At 41.9% G+C, this 23,535-nt stretch overlaps 1 protein-coding gene across 8 annotated transcripts in view; it reads left to right on the forward strand.

Moving 5' to 3' along the window:
• The window catches only part of kmt2cb (lysine (K)-specific methyltransferase 2Cb), a 118,912-nt gene that overhangs the window by 90,934 nt on the left and 4,443 nt on the right, over nt 1-23,535 (forward strand). For 6 of the 8 annotated variants that reach the window (XM_089131422.1, XM_039677727.2, XM_089131421.1 and 3 more), the window contains 21 exons: nt 744-2,597; nt 2,721-3,037; nt 3,143-4,818; nt 5,272-5,374; nt 5,489-5,555; nt 5,741-5,804; nt 6,012-6,244; nt 7,608-9,167; nt 9,250-9,441; nt 10,797-10,964; nt 11,137-11,278; nt 11,580-11,721; nt 12,449-12,621; nt 12,746-12,882; nt 13,225-13,435; nt 13,867-13,997; nt 16,206-16,307; nt 16,443-17,586; nt 19,527-19,663; nt 20,327-20,457; nt 22,437-22,608. In XM_089131422.1, the coding sequence (XP_088987548.1) occupies nt 744-2,597; nt 2,721-3,037; nt 3,143-4,818; nt 5,272-5,374; nt 5,489-5,555; nt 5,741-5,804; nt 6,012-6,244; nt 7,608-9,167; nt 9,250-9,441; nt 10,797-10,964; nt 11,137-11,278; nt 11,580-11,721; nt 12,449-12,621; nt 12,746-12,882; nt 13,225-13,435; nt 13,867-13,997; nt 16,206-16,307; nt 16,443-17,586; nt 19,527-19,663; nt 20,327-20,457; nt 22,437-22,608 (8,856 nt within the window). The remainder of the gene's footprint in view (nt 1-743; nt 2,598-2,720; nt 3,038-3,142; nt 4,819-5,271; nt 5,375-5,488; nt 5,556-5,740; nt 5,805-6,011; nt 6,245-7,607; nt 9,168-9,249; nt 9,442-10,796; nt 10,965-11,136; nt 11,279-11,579; nt 11,722-12,448; nt 12,622-12,745; nt 12,883-13,224; nt 13,436-13,866; nt 13,998-16,205; nt 16,308-16,442; nt 17,587-19,526; nt 19,664-20,326; nt 20,458-22,436; nt 22,609-23,535) is intronic. The other 2 variants (XM_039677731.2, XM_089131420.1) reach the window with 1 other exon arrangement.

Genomic DNA, 23,535 nt, shown 5'->3' on the forward strand with positions numbered 1-23,535 from the left:
AAACAGTTACAAAAAGAAGTAAACTGTCAGAAATACAATTAGAACAAAGAAACCAGTTACAAACAAAATTGCAGTGTTCAAATAAATACAACCGAACAAAAATACAAATTAAATAAACAGTGCTTTAAGTTTTTCATGAAGATGTACTAACAGTAGTAATAACGGATAAGTAATAGCCTACAACAGAAATTGAAAAATCAAATGTAAAGTAACTCTACATAGCCTTCACTGTACACATTATATATATATATATATATATATATATATATATATATATATATATATATATAGTATATATATATATATATATATATATATATATATATATATTAATACATTAAAATATGTCCCACAGTTTAGCAACAGCGTATTTCAACTCTCACTTTTTCAGCTGATTTTAATGATTTGAAGAAGTTTGGCTTAGGGTGGAACGAACGTGCACGTCTGTGAAGGAAAGTATAATGCACTGGTCAGAATGTGGCAGCGGCACAATAATCCCTTTACCTCAATTATCTCGTTAAAAGCGTTGAAAATCTATTTCGATTAATGGCACAGCCATATTATAGATTAATATAGTTGTTTTGAACTCTAAAATAAAAACTTTATTAACTCTAAAATGCTAATTACTATTCCATGATTTTTACTATTACTGTGCTCCATTGTGTATTTTAAATGAATCATAAATTGTACATCTTCTTACTATTTAATCATTAGAATATATATATTTTCGCTTATTGTTGCAGCAAATGAGACAGAAAAGTAAGCAGCAAGCTAAGATTGAAGCTACACAGAAACTGGAGCAGGTGAAGAATGAACAACTTCAACAGCAGCAGCAACAACTCCCATCAATCAGCCAATCTGAGGAAGACTCTTGCAGCGGCCTGAAGAGTCCTCTCTCCGTCCATTCTAACAATGAGAACATGTCTCCCAAGCAGCTCAGTTCAAAGAATGGGGTTTCAAAGTCACAGCTGCCTGGCACGCCTACATCATGTTCCCCTGATGATGTATTTTTGCGCCCTCATCCTCCACCCCCATCTTCGGGATCTCAGCCTCAATCCCCTCAGATGTTCTCCCCAAGCTCATCAGGCTCTAGACCATCCTCACCCTGGGATCCCTACACCAAAATGGTAGGCACACCCAGACCACCACCAACTGGCCAGGGAACTCCACGCCGTAACTCGGAATCAGGGAAATCTCCCAGGGGTCTTTCGGAGCCAATTGGCTCCCCAACAGCCATATGTAATGATCCCTATGCCAAGCCCCCAGACACTCCGAGGCCGGCAGGAGCTACAGATCCTTTTCTCAAGCCTATGTGCCCTCCTAGAGCAAATCAAACTTTGGAAGGAAGACATCTTGTTGGCTCCCCTGGCCATGATCCTTTCTCTAGGGTGTCTGTGAGAAAGGAAGCCTACCAGAGGATGCCTCAAGGCAGGATGATACTCTCAGACCCTTATGCTCGTCCTTTACTCACTCCTATCCCAGGCAGCAATGAATCGGGGTCCGTCCAGGTCTTTAAAACCCCAATGCCACCTCCTCAGGCTCAGGAACAGTATGCAGGTATGCATGCACGGAGAGCAAGTGGGGATCCTTTTGAAAGATCAATGATGCCCCCTCGTTCCTCTGAGGGATTCTCTCAGAATCAACATAATGATCCTTATGCACAGCCTCCGCTCACTCCACGTCCGGCAGTAAGTGACGGCTATGCAAATCAGAGGGTTTTACGGCAGCCCCAAACCCTCCCATTTCCTCAGTCTGGAACAATTGCACGCCAGCCTTCCTGTAACCCATATGCTCGAGCACCATCTACTCCTCGACCAGACTATTCTCAGTGCGATCCCTATGGACAACAACCTGCTACACCACGACCTTCGAGTGACCCTTTTGCCCAATCTCCGTTTTCTAACCCCTACGCCAGAATGCCAGGCACACCTAGACCACATGACCCTGAACCTTACACTCAGCAGCCTGCATCTCGCCATCCAGTCATGATGAATCAACCCTCTCAGCAGCAGACTCTAAACCCCATAATGTCCCCTATGTCAATGGACCCTTACGCACAACCCCCTGGGACCCCACGCTCAGGAATGGCAGACCGGTTCCCCAAGTCTCCAAGTCACCAAAGGTCTGCTGATCCTTTTAGTCAATCTCCTGTACTACCACGTTTGCTAGGGCCCGATCAGTCAATGGGAAGGTCCCAACTATTACCTAATGATTCATGTGCACATCTTACACAAACACCTCACCCTGGAGGTGTCGGACAGGGATTGGGACCTGGGCCCATGTCCAATCAAGATCCATTCTCCCCTCCTCAAGTGCTGATGCAAGACACATTTGCCAGTCCAAAAAAACTTGGTCCTCAGACCCTCAAACATCTAGGTATGACAGATGATACGAGATCTCAGCAGCTATCCAGTCAACCTAATCAGACTCCCATCCATGACCCCTTTGAGCAGGCCGCCATAATTCCCCATTCTCAGTGTGGAGAACATAAGGAGCAACAAGGATTAGTACAGAGTATCAGTTCCCACACCATGGGGCAGCCCAGCACCGGAGTTCAAACAGTACCACTTGCTGAAGCTGAGGAAAGACTCAGACAGGTGTTGTTTTATTTTATTGCTACTCTATTTAAGATGGTTGTATTTCTAATGAGGTGCATTATATCAGTTACAATGTATAATTTGTACAACACCAATTAACACATACCATTACATTTTTCACAGCGTCAGCGTATTCGAGAGCTAATCCTCAAACAGCAACAGCAGAAAAGTGCCATACGTCAAGACAAGGGTGTACAGGATCATCCACTGTCCATGCCTCCAGGAACTCCTCAACACTGGAGTCAGGAGTCTACAGGCCAACAGAATGAAATTTTTAATCGCCCACCACCACCATATCCTGGTCCAGGAGTTGTAAGAGCCCCTCAGAGATTTCATGGGCCATACCCAGGGGATCAGCAGGGGCATTTCCCTGAAGGCCACTTTCCTAGACCACAATTTCCTGGGGATGCCGACTCAAATATAAGGCAGCTTGGGCCAAGGTGGGTGAATTTGCTTACTACCAAACTTGTAGCACTTTGCATTAATCAAGGGATTCAATTTTTTTCAAAAATGCAAAAATGGTAATCTTCTTTTGTTGATTTTAGGATGCCCCTCTCTTCTAGTGTCCAAGGTCATATGGGAGCTCCAAGACCTCATCAGATGCAGGACTCAACAGTCGAAGCTCATCCACAGATGAGAAGATCCATGTCTATGGACTTGGGGAAATCAATAGGTGGCAGCCCTTTAGTAACCTCACATTTGCCGCCTCGTGGCATGCACATGCAACAGCATAACATTATGGGGGCTTTCATAGAACTGAGACACAGAGCACCAGATAACAGACTGCGGCTTCCCTTTGGACCACCTGTTATGCATGGAAACCGAATGGAATCACCCTCACACCAACGACCCCCAGGTTTCTTGGTGGGCCAAGAAATGGGATTCCCCTTCAATCAGGTTCCAAAGACAATGAACACAACAATGAATCAGTCTCAGGTAGCTGTTACACAGATGCAGGCATCTCTGAGCTTGGGGAATTTACAGCAGGCCAATATTCCTCTGAGAGCTGGACATCCACAAATCCCCCTGACAAGGTCTATTAGCCAACCTGCTTCCAATGAGAGTCTCAGTGCTCCTTTACTCACAAATATTGCTACATCTGCTGGGCAAAATGAGGAGGTCCCTTTATCCTCAAATGAAGTTCCCGAGGAGAAAATTGATGCTGATGAATCTGCTGTGAAGGACCTTGAAGATGTTGAGGTGAAGGACCTTGTAGATGCCGATTTAGAGAACCTAAATCTTGACGCAGACGACGGAAAGGACTTGGATCTTGAAACAAATGACCTGCATCTAGATGACTTCTTAACATCTGGTAAATTTGATATTATTGCTTATGCTGATGCTGATTTAGATCTTAGTGAGGACTTGGATCTCAATGATCCCATGGAAGACCACCCTGAGACGTCTGATGTCCAAAAGACCCAAGCTGAGAAAAAGACTGAAAGTTTTGATGACGCATCCTCATCATCATGTTCTACAAGTGGCGAAGTGGTGGACAAAACTGCCCAGTCTCAAGGTCACATCAGTAAAGAGGTTCCTCAGGATCAGGTGTCGGTTTCTCCGAAAACAGAGGATGGCAAAAATGGAAATAAAGATTGCTTGTCCCAAAACACTTCTTGTAAGAATCAGATAAATGAAAGTGGTGCTGCCATTAATCAAGCGGGCTTTGAAAGTGATATTGATGCCAGTTTACAGGTTTCAAAGACTGGAATTCACCCTGATGCTACTCCAGTGCTTTCAAGTATGCTGGTCAATGTACAACCAGAAGGTGAATCACTAAAGCAGGAACACTGTGGTCAGTCAGCGGCACAAAGCAACTCTCCAAATCAGGAAGCTACAATGTCACTCAGTAGTTCTATGCTGGGGCAAGGAAACTTCTCAGTGCAGGGGATGGATTCTGGCCTCAGTATTGGCCAATCGTTGGCGTCTTCTCATGGCGAAAGTGAATTGGAAGTCCCGGGCTCCATTCAGGAACAGCAACAAAGCCATATTTTCGGCATGGATCAAAAAGATGCTGTGCTCTCAGGGGAACAACAAAGTATTCTTACACAACAGGCAATGTTGTCACAGCAAGGTCTTCTGAACAGACCACTCCTTCTGGAGGAGCAGCCACTTCTTCTCCAAGATCTCCTGGATCAGGAAAGACAGGAGCAACAACAGCAGAAGCAAATGCAAGCGATGATAAGACAACGTTCCAGTGACTCATTCTTCCCCAACATAGGTAAGGTTTAGATCATATAAAAAGATGCACTTTAGTTCTTCCTTAATGCCTCAAGATTAGGCTTTTCTCATTTTTACTTTATGTAAACAGCTGGTCAAAAACTGAAAAGATAAGAAACTCATTGTACAATATTTGACTTTTCAGTGTACACATAGAACTACTTACTTGCAAACTGCCAAATTCAGCTTTGAACTTGAATCTTTTGGTATTTACATTTGTAATTTTGATTAAATAACATTTTTCATGTCATCATTACATATATGAAACTAAAATAACACAAAGTACAGTGTTCAGTGTTATTCCAGCACAATGTTCTAGACCTGATGTTTACTGTGAAATGCGTTTTTGTGATGTATATCATAAACCAAGCTAAATAATTTGTACATTATTTTTTGTAAGAAACATATTTTGGCTATAAACATGTGACTATACTTTTTTCAATGATTTATTCAGATTTTGATGCAATCACTGATCCCATAATGAAGGCAAAGATGGTTGCATTGAAAGGAATCAATAAAATGATGGTTCAGAACAACATGGGAATGACTATTAACAAGTGAGTTAATAGTCTTGTTTGTTGAACTGAAATATTATTCGATTTATTTCAGTGTGTATGTGCATGTGCTCTAATGGCTCATCCATTATTCCTCTTTTACAAAATCCCAATTAGTGTCCAGACAGGGCAGGCGCTACCAGGCCCTGAAGAAGTTGTATCTCCGATGCAGTTGACTGGACAGGTGAGACTCTTTGCTGATTGTCTGGTCTACATATCCTCCACCCCTTTTGTGTTTGCTTTTTAAATATTTTGAGTGTAATATTCTCAGCTGTAGTTTCAATGCATTTCTCATAATTTCTTCCTTAATCAATGAATTAAAGGTGTGCAGATCAAGTCCATAATGATTGTTGTAAATCTCACATTTAGGATGGCAAACTTGCTCCTCAAATGGCACTACCCAATCCCCCAAATTTTGGAACAGGATTTGCCCGTAAGTTTTCAATAATCATTGCTCTCATTATATAGTCCATATTGATTATCTTCCAGTTATAGGGCAAATATTCTGAATATGTATAATGTGCAATGCAATTCCAGATTAAGCATTTACTGAACATATTTAAATGTTATTTTAACTTTAATCACAAAAAATGCACTCTTTAAACCAGTGATTAATAATTCCAACCTTTCCCCCTTTAAGATGACACACAGAAGGTTCAGTATGAGGACTGGCTCAGGGAAACCCAGCAGCTGCTTCAGATGCAGCAGAAATATTTGGAGGAGCAGATTGGGGCCCACAGAAAGTCAAAAAAGGCCCTGTCAGCCAAGCAGAGAACTGCCAAGAAAGCAGGACGGGAGTTTCCTGAAGAAGACGCAGAGCAGCTGAAACATGTGACCGAGCAGCAGGGGGTTGTGCAGAAACAGCTGGAACAGGTAAAGCACACACATTATCTCAATCATCCATGGTTTTATCTTCAGGAGCTGATTTGTTTAAATGTGTCTCTGGCCTCTCTTTCTGAAAACTAAACCTATTAAAATACATTTCATGATTGCCCCTTTAACAAAGAACTATTCACTTTGTCATTTGATTTAAGGCCCGTTCATCTATGAAGACAACTATAATGATCAAAAATATTAGCATCCTAGCTAATGCATGATAACCTGCCAATTTAAATGTTCAAGCATTTTAAAGTAAGGTGGATTCTGATTAGCCATCAATGTTTTTATTTTTCATCAGATGGAAAAAAAAAATGTTCAATGGTCAATATTGTAATAGTGGTTGTGTGGACTTCCCTATTATCATAGAATTAGAACCATTATTAAAACGTTATAGTTATAGATATAGTTATAGTTATCGTCCTTGGTGTGAACAGGCCTTTAATCATCGCACCCTTCAGTAGTTTTTCCGAATGTTTTAATAAGTGAATACAAATTCCTTGAATCCTTAAATATTTGTAGGACTATTTCCCTTTGTAATAGTCAAATAAAGAATTTTAATGTAGTAAGATTTTTTGCAGTAATCAAGGACAGAACATGTTCCAAAAAAATAAATAATTTTAATCTGTGGTTCAGCTATGGTCTTTACAATTTGAAAAAGTAGGATTCTATGAAAAAAAAACATTTTCTGATGCAAGAAATACATTTACAAAGAATGAATGTCTAATGAAGAGTAGTAGTATTATATCTAATATACAGTTTTTGACATTATATTAGTTTAGATGTCATGTGAATTCAACTTTCGGATAAATTGTGTTGAATCCTTGAAACAAGGACATTCTTAAATCTTCCATCTGTCCCACTTTATATTAAGTGGCTTTACGTACTATGTACTTACATTGAACAATAAGTACAATGTATTATTGTGTTCCTGTTGTATTGTAAAACACTTTTGCTGTTATTTAGGTGTGATACGGGTAAGGTTAGGGACAGGTGTGGTGGTATGGGTTGGTTTCAGGGTAGGTTAAGGTGTAAGGGGAGGGTCAACTGTGTAATTACAAATGTAATTACATAAAGTAATTATAGCTGTAATAAAATGCTGGTATTTTTGAAAATATAAGTACAATGTAAAAACATGTATGTACACAATAAGTCCATTGTATCAAATTATTAATTTCAATGTCAGTATATAGTACTTAAAGCCACTTAATATAAAGTGGGACCCCTTCGATTCCAGTTCTTTCAAATTTGCCTCAATTTTTGTGACATTTTCTTGTAAGTTCATTTGGAATGAATGGGACACGTACATGTTGTAAATGTTTCAGTCTAATTTAAAATGATTTTTCTCTGCTTTCTCTAGATTCGAAAGCAGCAGAAAGAGCATGCAGAGCTGATAGAGGAGTACAGAGTTAAACAGCAGCAACAGGGTGGCATGCAACCCCCAGTGCTCCCTGGAATGCCACCAATGCAGCCTCATGCTGGCATGATGCCAGTTGGGCCCCCCATGAACCAACCTATGATGGGTCCCATGATGCCCATTCAGCTTCACCCTGGCCAACCAGATGCAGCTAATGTGTCCAACACTGCAGGCTGGCACCCTGGTGCACCTGTTCCTAGTGGAGGACCTCAAATGCCGGGAGTAATGCCCCCTCAAGTAGTGCAGACACAGCCTCCACCGCCGACAGTGGCTAGACCCAGTCAGGGGCAGGCAGGTGGCGAGTCTCCTCACGTGAATTTCGATGATACCAACCCATTTAGCGAGAGTTTCCAGGAGCGTGAGCGCAAGGAGAGACTACGGGAGCAGCAGGAGAGGCAAAGAGTTCAGCTCATGAAGGAGGTGGAAAGGCAGCGTGTGAAACACTGCATGGAGCAACAGCAGGTTCCTAACTGCCAAGATGGTACCATGAGGGCCCTGTCCCAGATGCCTTTTTACAACCAGGACCTACCACAGGACTTCATGCAGCCACCCAGAATGCAGCAGCAGATGCATGGGCAGCCATTTCCACAGCAACAAGGCATGCAACCAGGGTTCATTGGAGGACCTTCCAGACCAATGATGGGTAACGGTCCATTCCCTCAGGAAATGGGACCGGGATTTGTTTCTGAGAACCTAGCACCCCATGGGCCCAACTTTGTCCAGGCACAAACTAGACCTCAGAGATACCCTGGGCCAAATATGATGCCTCAAAATGCAGCTCAAGGGCATCCGTTTCCAATGGATGGACCCACGCCCTTGCCTCCAAACTTTCCAGTTCCCGGTCCATCACTTATCCAGCTGTACTCCAACATCATCCCGGAGGAGAAGGGTAAGAAGAAAAGGAACCGCAAGAAGAAGAAAGATGATGATTGTGAGTCACTGAGAGCTCCTTCTACACCTCACTCTGACCTGACGGCCCCGTTAACACCCTGCGTGTCAGATACGTCATCTACACCGACAAGGAACCCAATGGTCTTCGGCGACCACGAGTTCTGCGAGATGTCCCAACCCGGATCGTCCACGCCGGGCTCCATGAGCAGCCAGCCACACTCTGAGCTGGAGCGCCAGCTCTCTGAAGGCAGCTGTGGTGGAGGGCCAGAGATGACCATGAGCCATCAGGAGATGCATGACAGGATCCTCTCCAACATCAAATTGGAGAAGGTGGAGGCGAGTGACTGTCATGGACATAAGGGAATGGAAATGGAAATAGGAATAGGCATGGTCAAGGTAGAAGGAGAGAGGGAAGGAATGATGCTTCATCATGCGGTTCAAAGTCCAGCCAACAGCTTGAAAGGAGAAGCTGGGAATGAACTCCTCAAACACCTCCTAAAGAATAAGAGGACTCCACCGCACCAGAGGTCTGAAGACAGCCTGAGGTCAGAGGAAGAGGGATCCACGGACAGCAAAGCATTTCTGCGACAGTGCTCCATGGATAGCTCTGGGGTGAGTGATTGAGAATGCTTCATTTTCATTTACAAAACATGTAAACACTTAATGTTTACGTGTGATTTTCCCTTCCCCACAGACGTTCTCGGATTCAAACCACCCTGATTTCCCTGGACCCTTACTTCCTGAGGACAAGAAGAAACAGAGGAACAAGAGGGCACCCAAGAGCGGAGACAGACCCGCCCCCCGCTGTAAAAAGAGGAAGAAAGAGGAGGATGAGAGTCAAGCAGTGTATTCCTCGACTGAGACTGTAATGACCCAATTAAAACAGGTAATTTTATACTGTTATGATTTAGCATTTTTAGCGATGTGATGGCTGAATTTTCATCAGCATCATTACCAGTCTTCAGTGTCACATGATCCTTCAGAAATCATTATATTAAGCAAATTTCTTATTGAACAGTTGTGCTACTTAATATTTTTTGTGGAAACCATGATTTTTTTTATATACTTCTTTGATGTAAATTCAAAAGAACATCATCTCTTTGAAACTGAAGTATTTTGTAACATTATAACTTTACTTTACTTTACTTTACTGTCACTTGTTCAATTTGAAGGCTCTTTGCTGAAGTGTCTTTGCTGAAAAAAACATTGTGTGTTCTTGTAAGTTTTATTATCAAGGACATCTAGCTTTATTTGGGGGGGGGGGGGGGGGGGGTTCTAAATGCGTATTAAAAAGTTATTTTTTTGCAGTAACAAAAACTTTTTTTAGTTATGCTAATGAGTCTAGTACGGAGCCCCCCTAGTCCCACTTTGGCAAAAAAAATTAACTATAACTATCTTGTGGCCTCAAGATACTAACTCGTGGCCTCAAGATACTAACTCGTGGCCATGAGTTAGTATCTTGAGGCCACGAGTTACTATCTTGAGGCCACGAGTTAGTATCTTGAGACCACAAGAAGTTATAATTAATTTTTTTTGCCAAAGTGGGACTAGGGGGGCTCCGTAGTCTAGCATGTTTGCAGACATGATTACAGAGAGCCTGTGCTTAATTAAATCATGACGAAAGGAAGATGGATAAATAAAAATCAGGAATCAATACTTTTATTTAAAAACTAAAAGATCTAAAAAGGACACACGTCATTTAGAAATGACAGTAAAGACATTTAAACAGTTTTAAAAGAGTTCTTTTTCATATAAATGCTGTTCTCCTTAACTTTTTATTTTCATCAAGAGTTGACAGAAAATTTATATTTACACAAAAAATAAATTTAAGCTGTTTTCAACATTGATAATAATCAGGAATGTTTAGTGAACAATGTCTATTGAAAATATATATATATATATTATATATATAATTGCTGTTTTTACTGTATTTTTGATTGAATAAATACAGCCTTGATGAGCACATACTTGACAACATATTTATTTCTGTCCACCCATATTTTGTGTGATGTAACTATCCACTTAACAAAAACTATACTATTTTTGATAAAATATTATTATAATAATTATCTTTTATTATAATACTCATCACTTAAGAAGTTGTCAGGTTTCTGACAGGTTTTTTACATATACATAGGACCTCAGTAGCACAAGTTTCTCTCTTCTAATGCTTTTTTAAAACATAACCTTTATCTCCCATTTCCCATATGTTGCTCTTTTCGTCTCATTGTTTCATTGCAGCAGCAGCTCTCTCTCTTGCCCCTAATGGAGCCTCTTGTGGGGGTGAACTTTGCCCATTTCATGCCCTATGGAGGTGGACAGCTGGATGGAGAGAGCCGTCTCTCGGGCACATTTGGAAGCGCCTCATTGGACGGTGTCTCAGACTATTACTCCCAACTGATTTACAAGGTAATTAAGAATAGCTAATAAAATACTCCATGACTGTACATTTGCTACTGAAGCATCAAGCGATCACTTTTATTACTTGCATCAAGTCTTGTGATATCAGCAGTAAACTTCACTTATTAGATTTCATTTATGAGATGTGCAGATGGTCACTCATATTTGTATCTCTCTACAGCAGAATAACCTGAGCAACCCACCCACCCCTCCTGCCTCCCTGCCCCCGACACCACCTCCAGTGGCACGGCAGAAGTTGCTCAATGGCTTTGCCACAACTGAAGAGCTTGTCAGCAAAGGTGGTGGAATTGTTGGACATGATGGTGAGTGGCAACTTTGAATTGGATGTTGATGATAGTGATCATTTTGACTAGATATGGACAGGCCAATGAACTGTTTACTCGGGTTTGGCCAATGCTTTTTTTAGCATTAACCGCATATTTATTTATTTTATTTTTGGTCAATGTTGAGTCTACCAAAAAACACCGCCATTTAGAAACTTAGCAGTTTATAGTAATAGCCCAAAATAAAGTTACATTCAGATCACACAACATAATATTTCTAATGCACAATGGGAGCTAATAAAAATACACTACTGACATTGGTTGTTTTTTTTTGTTTCAGTCACCAAAGGGTTGCTTTCTCGACCGCTGCAGTTTAAGGCTGAGGAGGAGCTGCTGGCTCGAGCACTGGCTCAGGGGCCCAAAACTGTGAATGTGCCGGCCTCTCTTCCCACCCCACCTCATAACAACCAGGAAGAGCTCAGGTCAGTACACGGATGCCGAGAACTGGGATTACAGAACTGGTCTTTTTTTAACGAATAGAAAAAATACATAGAATAGAAATAAAAAGTGTTAGTATTAAAGGGATACTCCGCTTTTTTTTTGGAAATCGGCTCATTTTACCACTCCCCCAGAGTTAAACAGTTGGCTTTTAACGTTTTCTAATGTTTTTAGCCGATTTTTTGATATTTAGAAGAATATCAATAACCAGACATTTTCTGGTTTTATTGACTTCCATAGTATATTTTTTTCCTACTATGGAAGTCAATAAAACTGAAAACTGAGACCAGAAAAAAAAAAAAAATATATATATATATATATATATATATATATACTTTTAATTAAAGGCAGTGTTTAAAGTTGACATTTCTCTATTTTTTAGCTTGTCTTTTACCCAGACCTTTTAATTTCCCTCTATATTAAATTTAGTGTTAGAATCAGTTAAATTTAATCATCATCATTACACCAAAATCTACTTTGATCAGATCTTGTTTTAACACAGATGAAAACTTTTTCAAGGAGTTTAATTTTCCAAAGCTATCAAAAAGGTAATGGTGGACAGGACAGTACTTTGAAATGTGTGTAAATTGTGTATGAAATGTGTATAAACATGGCACAAAAATATCTTGAATTATGTATTTTCTCATTTCTACACATTAATCTGTTTTCAGTTTCTCAGTTTAAATATTGGTTACTCTCTCGTACACACAGGGGACACTGTGAAGACCGAGACACCCCAGACAGCTTTGTCCCATCTTCTTCCCCAGAGAGTGTCGTTGGCATGGAAATCAGTCGCTATCCTGATCTCTCATTGGTCAAGGAGGAACCTCCTTCTCCAGCCCTGTCTCCAGTCATTCCAATGTTTCCTGTCTTTAGGGGCAAAGGTAACCAGCTCATACCCTTTTGTGCCTACACTTACTGTACATTATGAATGTGCTGGGTGCTGCTGAGTGCCCACGGTGGATTTGATCGATTAAGCCATTTTTATTTCTTCCTCTTATTTTCTAGGCTCAGAGGTCAGGTTCCGAGAGGTCAAGACAGAGCCTTCATCTGTGTTCTTCGGCTCTCCATTTGGATCGGTGCAAAATGGTTCCAACACTGGGCTGGTGTCCATCGCCATCACACTGAAGCCAGCTGCTGCTGAGGTGAGAAACAGTGTTGGTTTGTTAGAGAAATCTCTAAAACAACACAGTACAACAAAACATGGAATAACAAGTACAACAATTTCCATACTACAGAATGGGTGCAAAGATGGGTGTCTTTGACACAAGATTTGATAGTTAAATTAAATTCCCAGAACAAGAAGTCAGTAGGATTGGAGTGAGTACAAAATAAATGGTACAAAATAACTAGATTTGAATATTTTCTGAACAAAATGTGAGTTGTTTTTGAAGTAGGTGTACTAAGAATAGTGTTGCTTGCATCAGCAAACACATATCTATAGCGCTGTCTCTTTTCTCATTGTCTGGTTTCCTTTGCTCTTTCAGAACATCACTGACGTCGTGGCAGCCATTGCTGACCTGATCCGTGTGAAGATCCCCAGCAGCTATGAGGTCAGCAGTGGCCCGGGCTCTATGGGGGCCATCAAGACCTCCGTGGACGCCCAACGTCTAGCCTCTGCACTTCACGAGCCGAATGGACCACGGGCCACACGGCAACCGCCTTACCACCTGCAGTTACAGCACAACCATAACAAAGGTGAGGAATGCCTGCTTATCCATACTCTGGTCTTATATCATAATTACCTCTTAGTCTCACATGATCTTTCAGAAATCATTGTGATCTAATTGTTTCTCCATCAGTTGCAGTATTAAGTGTGCAGTATTATGTCTGTGTCTGGCTCAGCTACTGACGGAAAATCACTATTGATTTTGTGAACGATTGGGGAAGCTACTTAAACACAGTAGTGATCTTGGCCTGAACTATCCTATTGAAGTCTGCTCATCTGTGTCAGATACTCACTTAATGAATGTACTGAATCAGATTAAAAGCATCAGTACAAGATTACATCTCATTCATCGCAGGGAAATGACACCACTCTCGTTTATTGTTGTGTAATTGCTGTTTTTATGCTAATCAGAGCTGGTAGGAGGAACTTCTGTTTCTTGACAACTGTGGGTCTCTTTCAGGTGGCAGAGAGCAGTATAAGAAGGGACGGGGCAGCCCAGGACAGAGGCAACAATGGTGTCAACAATGTAAAGTGGTGGTCCTGGGCAATGGCGTGAGGAAAATGACCAAAGATGGGCAGGGCAAAGCACAGGTAGGAATATGTGATTTTCGTTTCCAATCCAATCCACTTTATTTCTATAGCACATTTTACAAACACAAAGTTACCAAAGTGCTGCACAGAAGACTCAAAACATACAAAACAATTTTTAAAGCCTAGTTCACACTACGTGATTTTAAGCCCGATTTAAGCCCGATTTGCAAATCGTTGAGTCGCCGACAAGTCAGGGTGTTATCGCGTGCAAATCGCGGGCGATTAGCGGACGATTAACGCTCGCCAATCCGATAGTGTGAAAGAGCCAACAACGCATCAAAGACAGCTCGCAGACAGCTCGCAGACAGGTCACCGAGCTCAGAAAAATATCTAGCATGCTAGATATCTCGAGCAGTCGCGCGACTCAATCTCAGTGATGTCATGAGTACAGCCAATCATAGCAACGCATGGGTTGAGGACACCAGGTAAATCTTACTTTTTCTTTTATGCATTTTTTTTTTCTCAGAGCATATCGTCGAGCAAACAGTGTGCAGCACTAGTTTCTGTCTGACGTCCATATTCGCGTGTTGTGTTCTTCTCTGCAGTTTCGCGTCATTTCTGGTTCGTTTTATTGCGTGGTTTTTCGTGACAAAACATGGTTTCTAGACCAGATAGAATCGTGTTGTTGTCAACTCGTTATTTGTTTGATTATTTTCAGGATTTAGACCGTACTATAGTACTGAAACAGCTCTCATTGAGTCACAAATGATATGCTCTTATCATGTGATCGTGGTTGTATCTCTATGTAGTGCGTTGTTAACTCGTGTAGTGAGTTACCTCCTGTTGTGGATCAATCACGCTGTGTTGTGTGGTGTGAACAGCTAACAACTTGAACACTCATGATTTCACTGAGAGCAAGTCATGTAGTGTAAACTGCACAGTTCAGCCCGACATTTCAAAATCATGTAGTGTGAACTAGGCTTTAGGAATGCACGTTATATCGGTCAGCATATCGATATCGGCCGATATATGTTCATTTTTAATGTTATCGTTATCGGCCTGGTAAGAAAACGTGGCCGATATATTAAAGCCGATAAATAATGTATTATTCCCTTCAGCTGAGACACTTGTTGAGCACTGTTTTTATGTTTTTGAATTTCTTGAAATAGGATTGAAATCTCTTCAAAAAAATGAAAATACGGTTCGGTACAACATGTGCAGCGCATATCTGTCATATCGGCTATACAACACTTTAATGAGAACATCATTATAATTGTGCGCTTGGGACATGGATTTAATTGTAAGACTTTTGTTTTTGTAATCAGGCTCTAAAATTAGATGCATATTTAGATTTGAGTTTATCGGCCGATATATCGGTTATCGGCTTTCAAATATCGGTTTCAAATTATCGGTTATCGCTATCGGCCAAAATTTTCATATCGGTGCATCCCTACAATTTGTAAAACAAAATAAGAACATCAGAATGAATAAACAGTAAAACAATCAAAGACATCAGAGGACTCAATCAGATGTCCGCTGATTAGGCTTGGGTATCGAGAATCGAGTATCGTTTGGAACCGGGACTAACTTTTCGTTTTTCCCGGAATCGTTCAAAAGTTAAAATTTCGATTCCTAGTTTCGATATTCACAGTCCGCCGAGCGGAATAAGAAAACGCTGAACAACACCAACGAAGAAGCGTCTACCGGAAGTGTTGGCATAACCGCGCGAGTCGAACATGAGTAGCTTACGTCGGCGATCCAAAGTGTGGCTTCACTTTTCTAAAAATAACGAAATCTCGGCAAAATGCAAAATTTGTGACAAAAGGAGTGTTTGTGACAGAAGGAGTAATTCCTTCAGAAAGACCGTTGGTTAGCAAGGTTAGCTTAAAAGAATCGGAATCGAGAATCGTTAGGAACCGGAATCGAAACAAGGAATCGGAATCGGAATCAGAATCGTTCAAATTCAAACGATACCCAACCCTACCGCTGATTGTTTGCCCTTAATGTGTTCAAAAAGGTATTTGCAACCCATTTTATTTGTAAAATTTGACATATTTCCACGTGAAATGTAAAGCGTGACTTAATTTGATTGATTGGGAATTGATTGGATCATTGTGGATGTTCTATGTCAGAACGAAGCCAGACTAATGCTGATGCCTAAATAGTTATTTTGCTATTGGTTAACATTAACCAATAGAATGAATGGCCTTGATGACATCAGCAGGAAAGTTGTTTTAGAGGCGAATCTCATCCTCTGATTTGTCCCAGGAGTCCCAGTTATGTTCTGATGGGGGTTTGGTGTTCTGCAGTCATAGCTGTCTCATTCTGCACTCATCATCCACTCAGTCCAATGGGAACACCGACACCAAGGTTTGTTTTCTCAGTCATAATCCATATGCAAACAGCTTTGAAACTGAGCACGGCTGATTTTATTGAACCGTTTCCTCTTGATTACGTTTGATGAAAGCCATGCATATGTTTCACGTTTCTGTATTGTATTTCCAGACATCTGTTGCTCTACTTTCTGAAAGTGCTTTGAAACAGAGTCCTTCTAAAGTCCAGCACCAGTATAGCAACAACATGTCCTCTCTGGATGTCCACTGCCTGGCCCAACTCCAGCGCAAGCCGTCCCCTCCCTCTCCGAACCTTCACGCGGCTTTTAACCCAGCTGGTCAAGCGATCAAGACAGAATCCAAACCTGAAAGCATATCGGAGAGCCATCTTAAAGTGACGGTTAAGCTGAAACCGCGTTCAGAGGGCCACGTGGAAGACAAACCGTGGCATCATGGCAAACGGTGGAAAGGCCTACGCTGGCGAAAATGGACAATACACATTGCAGTACCGAAAGTTGCCACCCAAGAGTCGGAAGTCGAGGAGTACTTGCAGCAGCTCAACTCATCTCTGCGGCCATGCTCAACCACCCGTGACTGGCGCCGCTGCTGTTTTTGCCAACAGATTGGCGATGGGATGACGGATGGCCCCGCCAGGCTGCTCAACTTGGACTTGGACACCTGGGTGCACCTCAACTGTGCCCTTTGGTCCTCTGAAGTCTATGAGACTCAAGCCGGCGCCCTGATCAATGTGGAGCTGGCGCGTCAGCGTGGTCAAACGGTGGTTTGTGCGTTTTGCCAGCGCTTAGGCGCCACTAGTGGCTGCCATCGGTTGCGTTGCCTCAACATCTACCACTTCACCTGCGCCCTGCAGGCTGGCTGTACGTTTTTTAAGGATAAGACGATGCTGTGCCACCAGCACCGGCCACGGGGAGCAGGTGCTGCAGCCGGCTTGCACTTAGAACATCAGCTGCGCTGCTTCTCTGTGTTCCGCCGCGTCTTCGTACAGCGCGATGAACTGCGACAGTTAGCGTCGGCCGTGCAGCAGCCGGAGCGCGGACATACTTTCCGTGTGGGGAGCTTGCTTTTCCATGCGATGGGTCAGCTGCCACCTGCCCTGCTGCCCACCTTCCACTCGTCTACGGCCATCTATCCACCAGGCTATGAGGCAAGTCGTCTCTACTGGAGCATGCGGCACGGTCAGAAGCGCTGCCGGTACGTCTGCTCGGTTGAAGAGCATGAGGGGCGTCCCGAATTCAGCATCCGAGTGATCGAGCAGGGCTATGAGGATCTGGTGCTAACAGACACCACTGCTAAAGGTACAGCTGACACAGTCTCCTTCACATACACTGATATAATAGCAGACAGGGTTAGCGCAGGTACTGTTTGGACATACAGTGTTTGGGCAGGTCTTTGGGCAATAACATCTTCAAAAGTCCTACATTTTATTTAAAGGAGAACTGTGGCGCAAAATGAACCTTTGGCCTAATTACACATTGGTACATAGTCAACCGTTCTCTGAGATTTGTTTCCATGATTATCGAATGTAAAGCGTTTTATCTCTAAAAACTGTTTAGATTATAATGCGAGTATATGGGGCATAGAGAAATGAAAATAAAAATCGCTAGTTAATACCATAGACTGTAAAAAATATGGACAAAGCGTCTGTGACGTCACCCATAGACTCTCTGAAGAACGGGTTTGAAGCTGTTTATGGGCGGTATGGGCGGCACCATACTGGAAAATCTTGGAAAATACAAAAGTTTCAGAAAGGATACAGAGGTGGTGAGGATGTGTTGCGTCAGATCATGGCCGAGACGTCAAATTCACTCGGCGCAGCCCGTTATCAGCTGTCAATCAAAGTTAACGCCCTTATTTGTCATACGTTTTATATCTAAATATGATCTAAACTAACGAGTTAGAAAAAAATTCACCCCCCTCACAGTTGTCAGGCACGCGGAACATATTGAAGATTACAATTAAAGTCTATGGGACCAAACTGTAAACATATGAATTTATGCTGTGAAAACGGACATTATCACAGCATAAATTCATATGTTTACAGCAAATATCCATAGACGTCATGTTATAACATGACGTCTATGGATATTTGCTCCCTTTTGGGACCGGGCTCTAGCGGATTTGAGATGTATTGCAGTTTATCGCACTTCCGGGTCGGCTTCATCTTTCAGATTAGAACGTTGCTGCTTGGTTAATACTACTATCAAGGCTAAAAATAGCCCAACAGGTAGCATATTCTGGGTCCCTACATGCAAAACGAAGCATTGAGAACTTTGTAAGTGTACAGACCGTCTAATAAGAAAGATGCGTTATAAAGACAGTTCACTTCGGGTATACAGACAGGAGCCATCTTGGGAAAACAGTCTCGACAAGTCGAACCACGAACGACGTGCCAATTGAGCTGAACTGTATGAAGTTCAGCGAACTTCTGTACTGTATGAACGGCGTTCGGGGATTGACTTATCGAGAATGTTTTCCCAAGATGACTCCTGTCTCTATACACCTGTCTTTATAACGTATCTTCTTATTAAACTGTCTGTACACTTACATAGTTGAATACTGAATATGCTACCGTTCATTTTGCGCCGGAGTTCTCTTTTAAAAAGCTTGAAATGATAAACATTCAACCTAAAACAACAGTTAAAATAACAAAACCAAAAGAATAACAAGACATGAAATCCCATTGAAACAGCAGCTTTCATGTTCACAGGGGTGTAAAAAAAAAACTTGCAAGCATTGTCTTTTGTCTCCAAACCAAGTCATGTTTTGCCCACAATCTGCTGCCAATACAAAGATCCAAATCAAAGCACTTTCAATTAGTGTAAAAGGACCCAGTTCTTTGTGCATTCACATTGTAACTGAACTGACAAGTGGACTCAGATGTCTTTTATTGTGCACATATTGCCAATCACCCTGAGACCACAAAAAATGGGGAGAAAAAAAAAGGAGAAAAAGCTATTATGAGCCCCACATTTGCTTTGAATGTGTAGTAGAGGACAAAACAAAGCTGCCCCAATATGCCTAGGGACCTCATATTTATTTAAACAATTTCAGTTCCAGCTTTTTGAGGTTCAATAATTGCACTATGCCATATAATGATTTAAATTTCAATGCGATTATTTGTGTAAACCACATTTAAAAACAGTTTCAAATAATCTCGTCGGTCCTGCTGCCTGACAGACAGCAGTGTGATGTTTTTTTATTTGCTTGTGTGCTAATTCTCACCCATGTGTTCTAGGAGTCTGGGACAAGGTTCTTGGGCCCGTGGCTGAGAGGAGGGCTGAGACGGGCATGCTGAGACTCTTCCCTGTCTATCTGAAGGGAGAGGACCTGTTTGGGCTTACCATCTCAGCAGTTACCCGCATCGCCGAATCGGTATTTACAATAATAACAACCTTAAGGCCAATTTATACTTCTGCGTCGAGGGTATGCCGTAGTGTACGGCGTTGGCTACGCACGTAGGCGACACCGTTTTGAGCATTTATACTTCTGCGTTCAGGTATTGGTTGCTCTGCAGTACTGCTCCGAAACGCTAGTTGGCGGCGGAGGGTTTTAATGTTCCACTGTGTTTAGATTCCTCGCGGCTAGGTTACTACAAGCATTAGCGACTGAAAGAGAGCAGATCATGTTGGAGTTGGAGCTTATTGAGGTGGAAAAACAGTTAATTTTAGTGAAATTACTAAAACTGAAAGGCAGAAATGAGAGAAGACGTCGGAGGAGATGGTACGTGTGGAAATGCGTGAGAAGGTACGTGCGGAAATGCGTAGGAGGAAATGCGATGCTACCAAGCCGACCAATCACCGATCTTGCGGTCCGCGTCGTCACGACGTGTAGTTACATTTTTGAAGAGGTGCGCGTCAGGCTACGGCGAAGGGTACACGTTATGGGACGCGCCTGTGCGTATGCTACGCCGTACCTACCGCGCGCACCCTACGCAGAAGTATAAATTGGCCTTACATATCACTCACTGTATATTATGTACCCAGTTATGTACAGTTTGTTACGATGCGCTCATTTTGTCAAATGTCACTGTTATAGCTGCCGGGTGTGGAGGCGTGCTCAAGGTATCGATTCCGCTATGGCCGTAATCCCATGTTGGTGCTTCCATTGTCGATCAATCCATCAGGCAGCGCTCGTTCTGAGTTGCAGACGTTCCCCCATCATGAGAGGTCAGTATTTTGATAAATTATGGTGTGGTCACATTAATGAAAATTAAGTGAAATTTTGCATTCAAGAACAGCTTCATTGTCCATTGTCATTAGCGTAGAGATGTATGACGCACAGCTCACACAGAAATCACCTTCAAGCCAGGCAGCTTTCACTGTTGGTCAGTGCGGTGAATGGATATTTGCCTGGCCAATTTAAACGGCCAATTTTTCTATGTTCACACGAAACTCCCACTCGCACAATTTCACTGAGGATTGTTTTGTAAACAAGACACGTTCGAGACTGGATTTGCAGACCGATTAAGAGTAAAGAGTAAAGAATGGTGCTGTGCCGTCTATATTGGATCCGACAGGAACGGTGCAACACACGGACTCTGGGTCGAACATGTGTGGGCGAATCATTCCGGTCGCCATTTTACAACATTGGACGTTTTCAAAACAGTTTCCCCCACGTGCTTCGACGAGTGAGTCGAAACTCATTATAATATGCAAAACTGTTATCCACTCACAGCAGTGGGCGTTTACTTTCAAGTCTTCAGTGCGAGACGCCCATAAAAACGGAGCGTTTTTGAGCTAGGCTTAAGCTAGGCTTACTTATTCATTTAGATGTTTCTGAATGTATAAACCAAGCAAATGTCATAAGTTGACCTCAGACAACAATATAATAAAATTTAAAAAGCCAATTCATGACCCCTTTAACTTCCTTTCCATCTTGCCGCACTCCACTTTCCGAAAGTCACATACGTTCATGCAGTGTTGTAGTACTCGAGACTCGGACTCGGTCTCGAGACCATATTTTAATGGTCTTGGTCTTGTCATGGACTCGTGTGCATTTGGACTCGGAATTGACTCGTACTCGAACATTTTTTTTTTAGGACTCGGAATTATTCCCGAGTCCACTCGAGTTAAATTCAAAATATTTTTCATGATTATTAATGTATGTTAATAAAATATTTCTTTAAATTGATTGACACGTCCAGTGATTGGTGATTTTCTAGTGCACAACTGCGCATGACAAATTGTAATAAAACTACTTTTAACACCACCTACTATGTGGCCTTTTTACCCTAAACTGATCATATTTTTAAACTCTAAGTAAATTCAGTAAAAAAAAAAAAAAAGGATTTCTCTAAGTAAATAAAAGTAAATTAGGTAATCAACCCTCAATGGTCTCGGTCTCGACTTGGACTCGACCGTCTCTGGTCTCGGACTCGACTCGGACTCGACTCTCTATGGACTCGGTCTTGACTCGGACTCGACTCTCTCTGGTCTCGGTGTCGACTCGGACTCGAGTGAGGTGGTCTCGACTACAACACTGCGTTCATGCGACTGAGTGTGAAGCCATTCCAAACCTGTAAGACCTTCGTTCATCTTCGCAACACATCTCTCGTAAAGCTCTCGGATTTCTTTAAAAATATTTTCATTTGTGTTCCAAAGATGAACGAAGTATTACGGGTTTGGAACGACATGAGGCTGAGTAATTACTGACAGAATTTTCATTTATGGGTGAACTAACCCTGTAAAGGGATACTCCACTTTTTTTGGAAATAGGCTCATTTTACCACTCCCCCAGAGTTAAACTGTTGAGTTTTACCGTTTTCGAATCCATACAGCCGATTTTCTGATATTTAGAAGAATATCAGTAACCAGACAGTTTCTAGTCTCATTGACTTCCATAGTATATATTTTTTCCTACTATGGAAGTCAATGAGACCAGAAACTGTCTGGTTACTGATATTCTTCTAAATATCAGAATATCGGCCAAATGCATTTGAAAACGGTGAAACTCAACTGTTTAACTCTGGGGGAGTGGTAAAATGAGCCTATTTCCAAAAAAAAAAAGTGGAGTATCCCTTTAAATGTGACCGCACCTTTATATTTTGTGTTCGTTGGAAAAGCAGTATTAAAAAAAGGCTGTTTTCTTTCTCTGTTTCTGCCATGTTCTCTTATACACACCGACAATCTCGTATATAATCACACAGGTTAAAGATCCTCTCGGTGTGGGACAGAACATCTCGCTGCATTCAGAACTCCTCCATGCCGGAGAGTGGATCATCTCACAGCAAACACTTTGTGCACTCTAAGTCATCTCAGTACCGCCGGCTGACCAGCGACTGGAAGACTAATGTGTATCTGGCACACTCCCTCATCCAGGTGAGTCCGTTCACTGAACATCTGATGCATATTTGAAAAAGCTGGCTGAAATTTCCAGGTTCATCTGATCCTTTGAAAATGTAAAGTTTTAAAGGGATTCCTCGCTGGATTGAACTCGGGGAAGCCTTAAAGGAGTAGTTCACTTTAAAAAAAAACTTTTGCTGATAATTTACTCACCCCCATGTCATCCAAGATGTCCATGTCTTTCTTTCTTCAGTCGAAAAGAAATTAAGGTTTTTGATTGAAAACTTAAACTTTGTTATCATAAACGATCGTTTCGCTTGATAAGACCCTTATTCATCGTCTGGAATCGTTTAAAGCTCTTTGAACAGTTTGCAGTTTGCACTGAAACTGTCTTTTGGACCTTGAACCGATTGGTTACCAGTAAAGTGCATTAAATGGAGAAAAATCCTGGAATGTTTTCATCAAAAACCTTAATTTCTTTTCGACTGAAGAAAGAATGACATGGATATTTTGGATGACATGGGAGTGAGTAAATTATCAGCAAAAGTTTTTTTTTAAAAAGTGAACTTGAGTGTGCCTTGAATGACTACAGTTTCTGTTGTTCCTCTAAGAGCATCTTAATGAAAAAATGTCTCTTTTAAGCTTGTGTTATTGGCATTCCTCCCTCTGGCATGGTTGTGTGGTCATCTAAAAGAGCCACAGCTGATCCAGTGTCTCATCTAGTTCCCTGCCAAGCTTTTTAAAACCACACAGGCATACAACCAGATAAATCACTGAGACATTTTTGATGTCTCATTCAGTTAGCTGTACAAACCTGTGTATGCTAATCGATGTACATGGCAACTCCAGAGTGGTAGAGTCCATCCTCTCTAGTCAGTACCTCTTAACCTCACGCACAATCTCAGGCTCCTTCCACCAGCGAGGTGACGTTCCACGTCCCTAAAGCTAGTTTCCGTGTCGAGG

This window comes from Pimephales promelas, chromosome 5, assembly GCF_988280905.1.
Source record: "Pimephales promelas chromosome 5, fPimPro1.hap1.1, whole genome shotgun sequence".
In the NCBI taxonomy this organism is placed as follows: domain Eukaryota; kingdom Metazoa; phylum Chordata; class Actinopteri; order Cypriniformes; family Leuciscidae; genus Pimephales; species Pimephales promelas.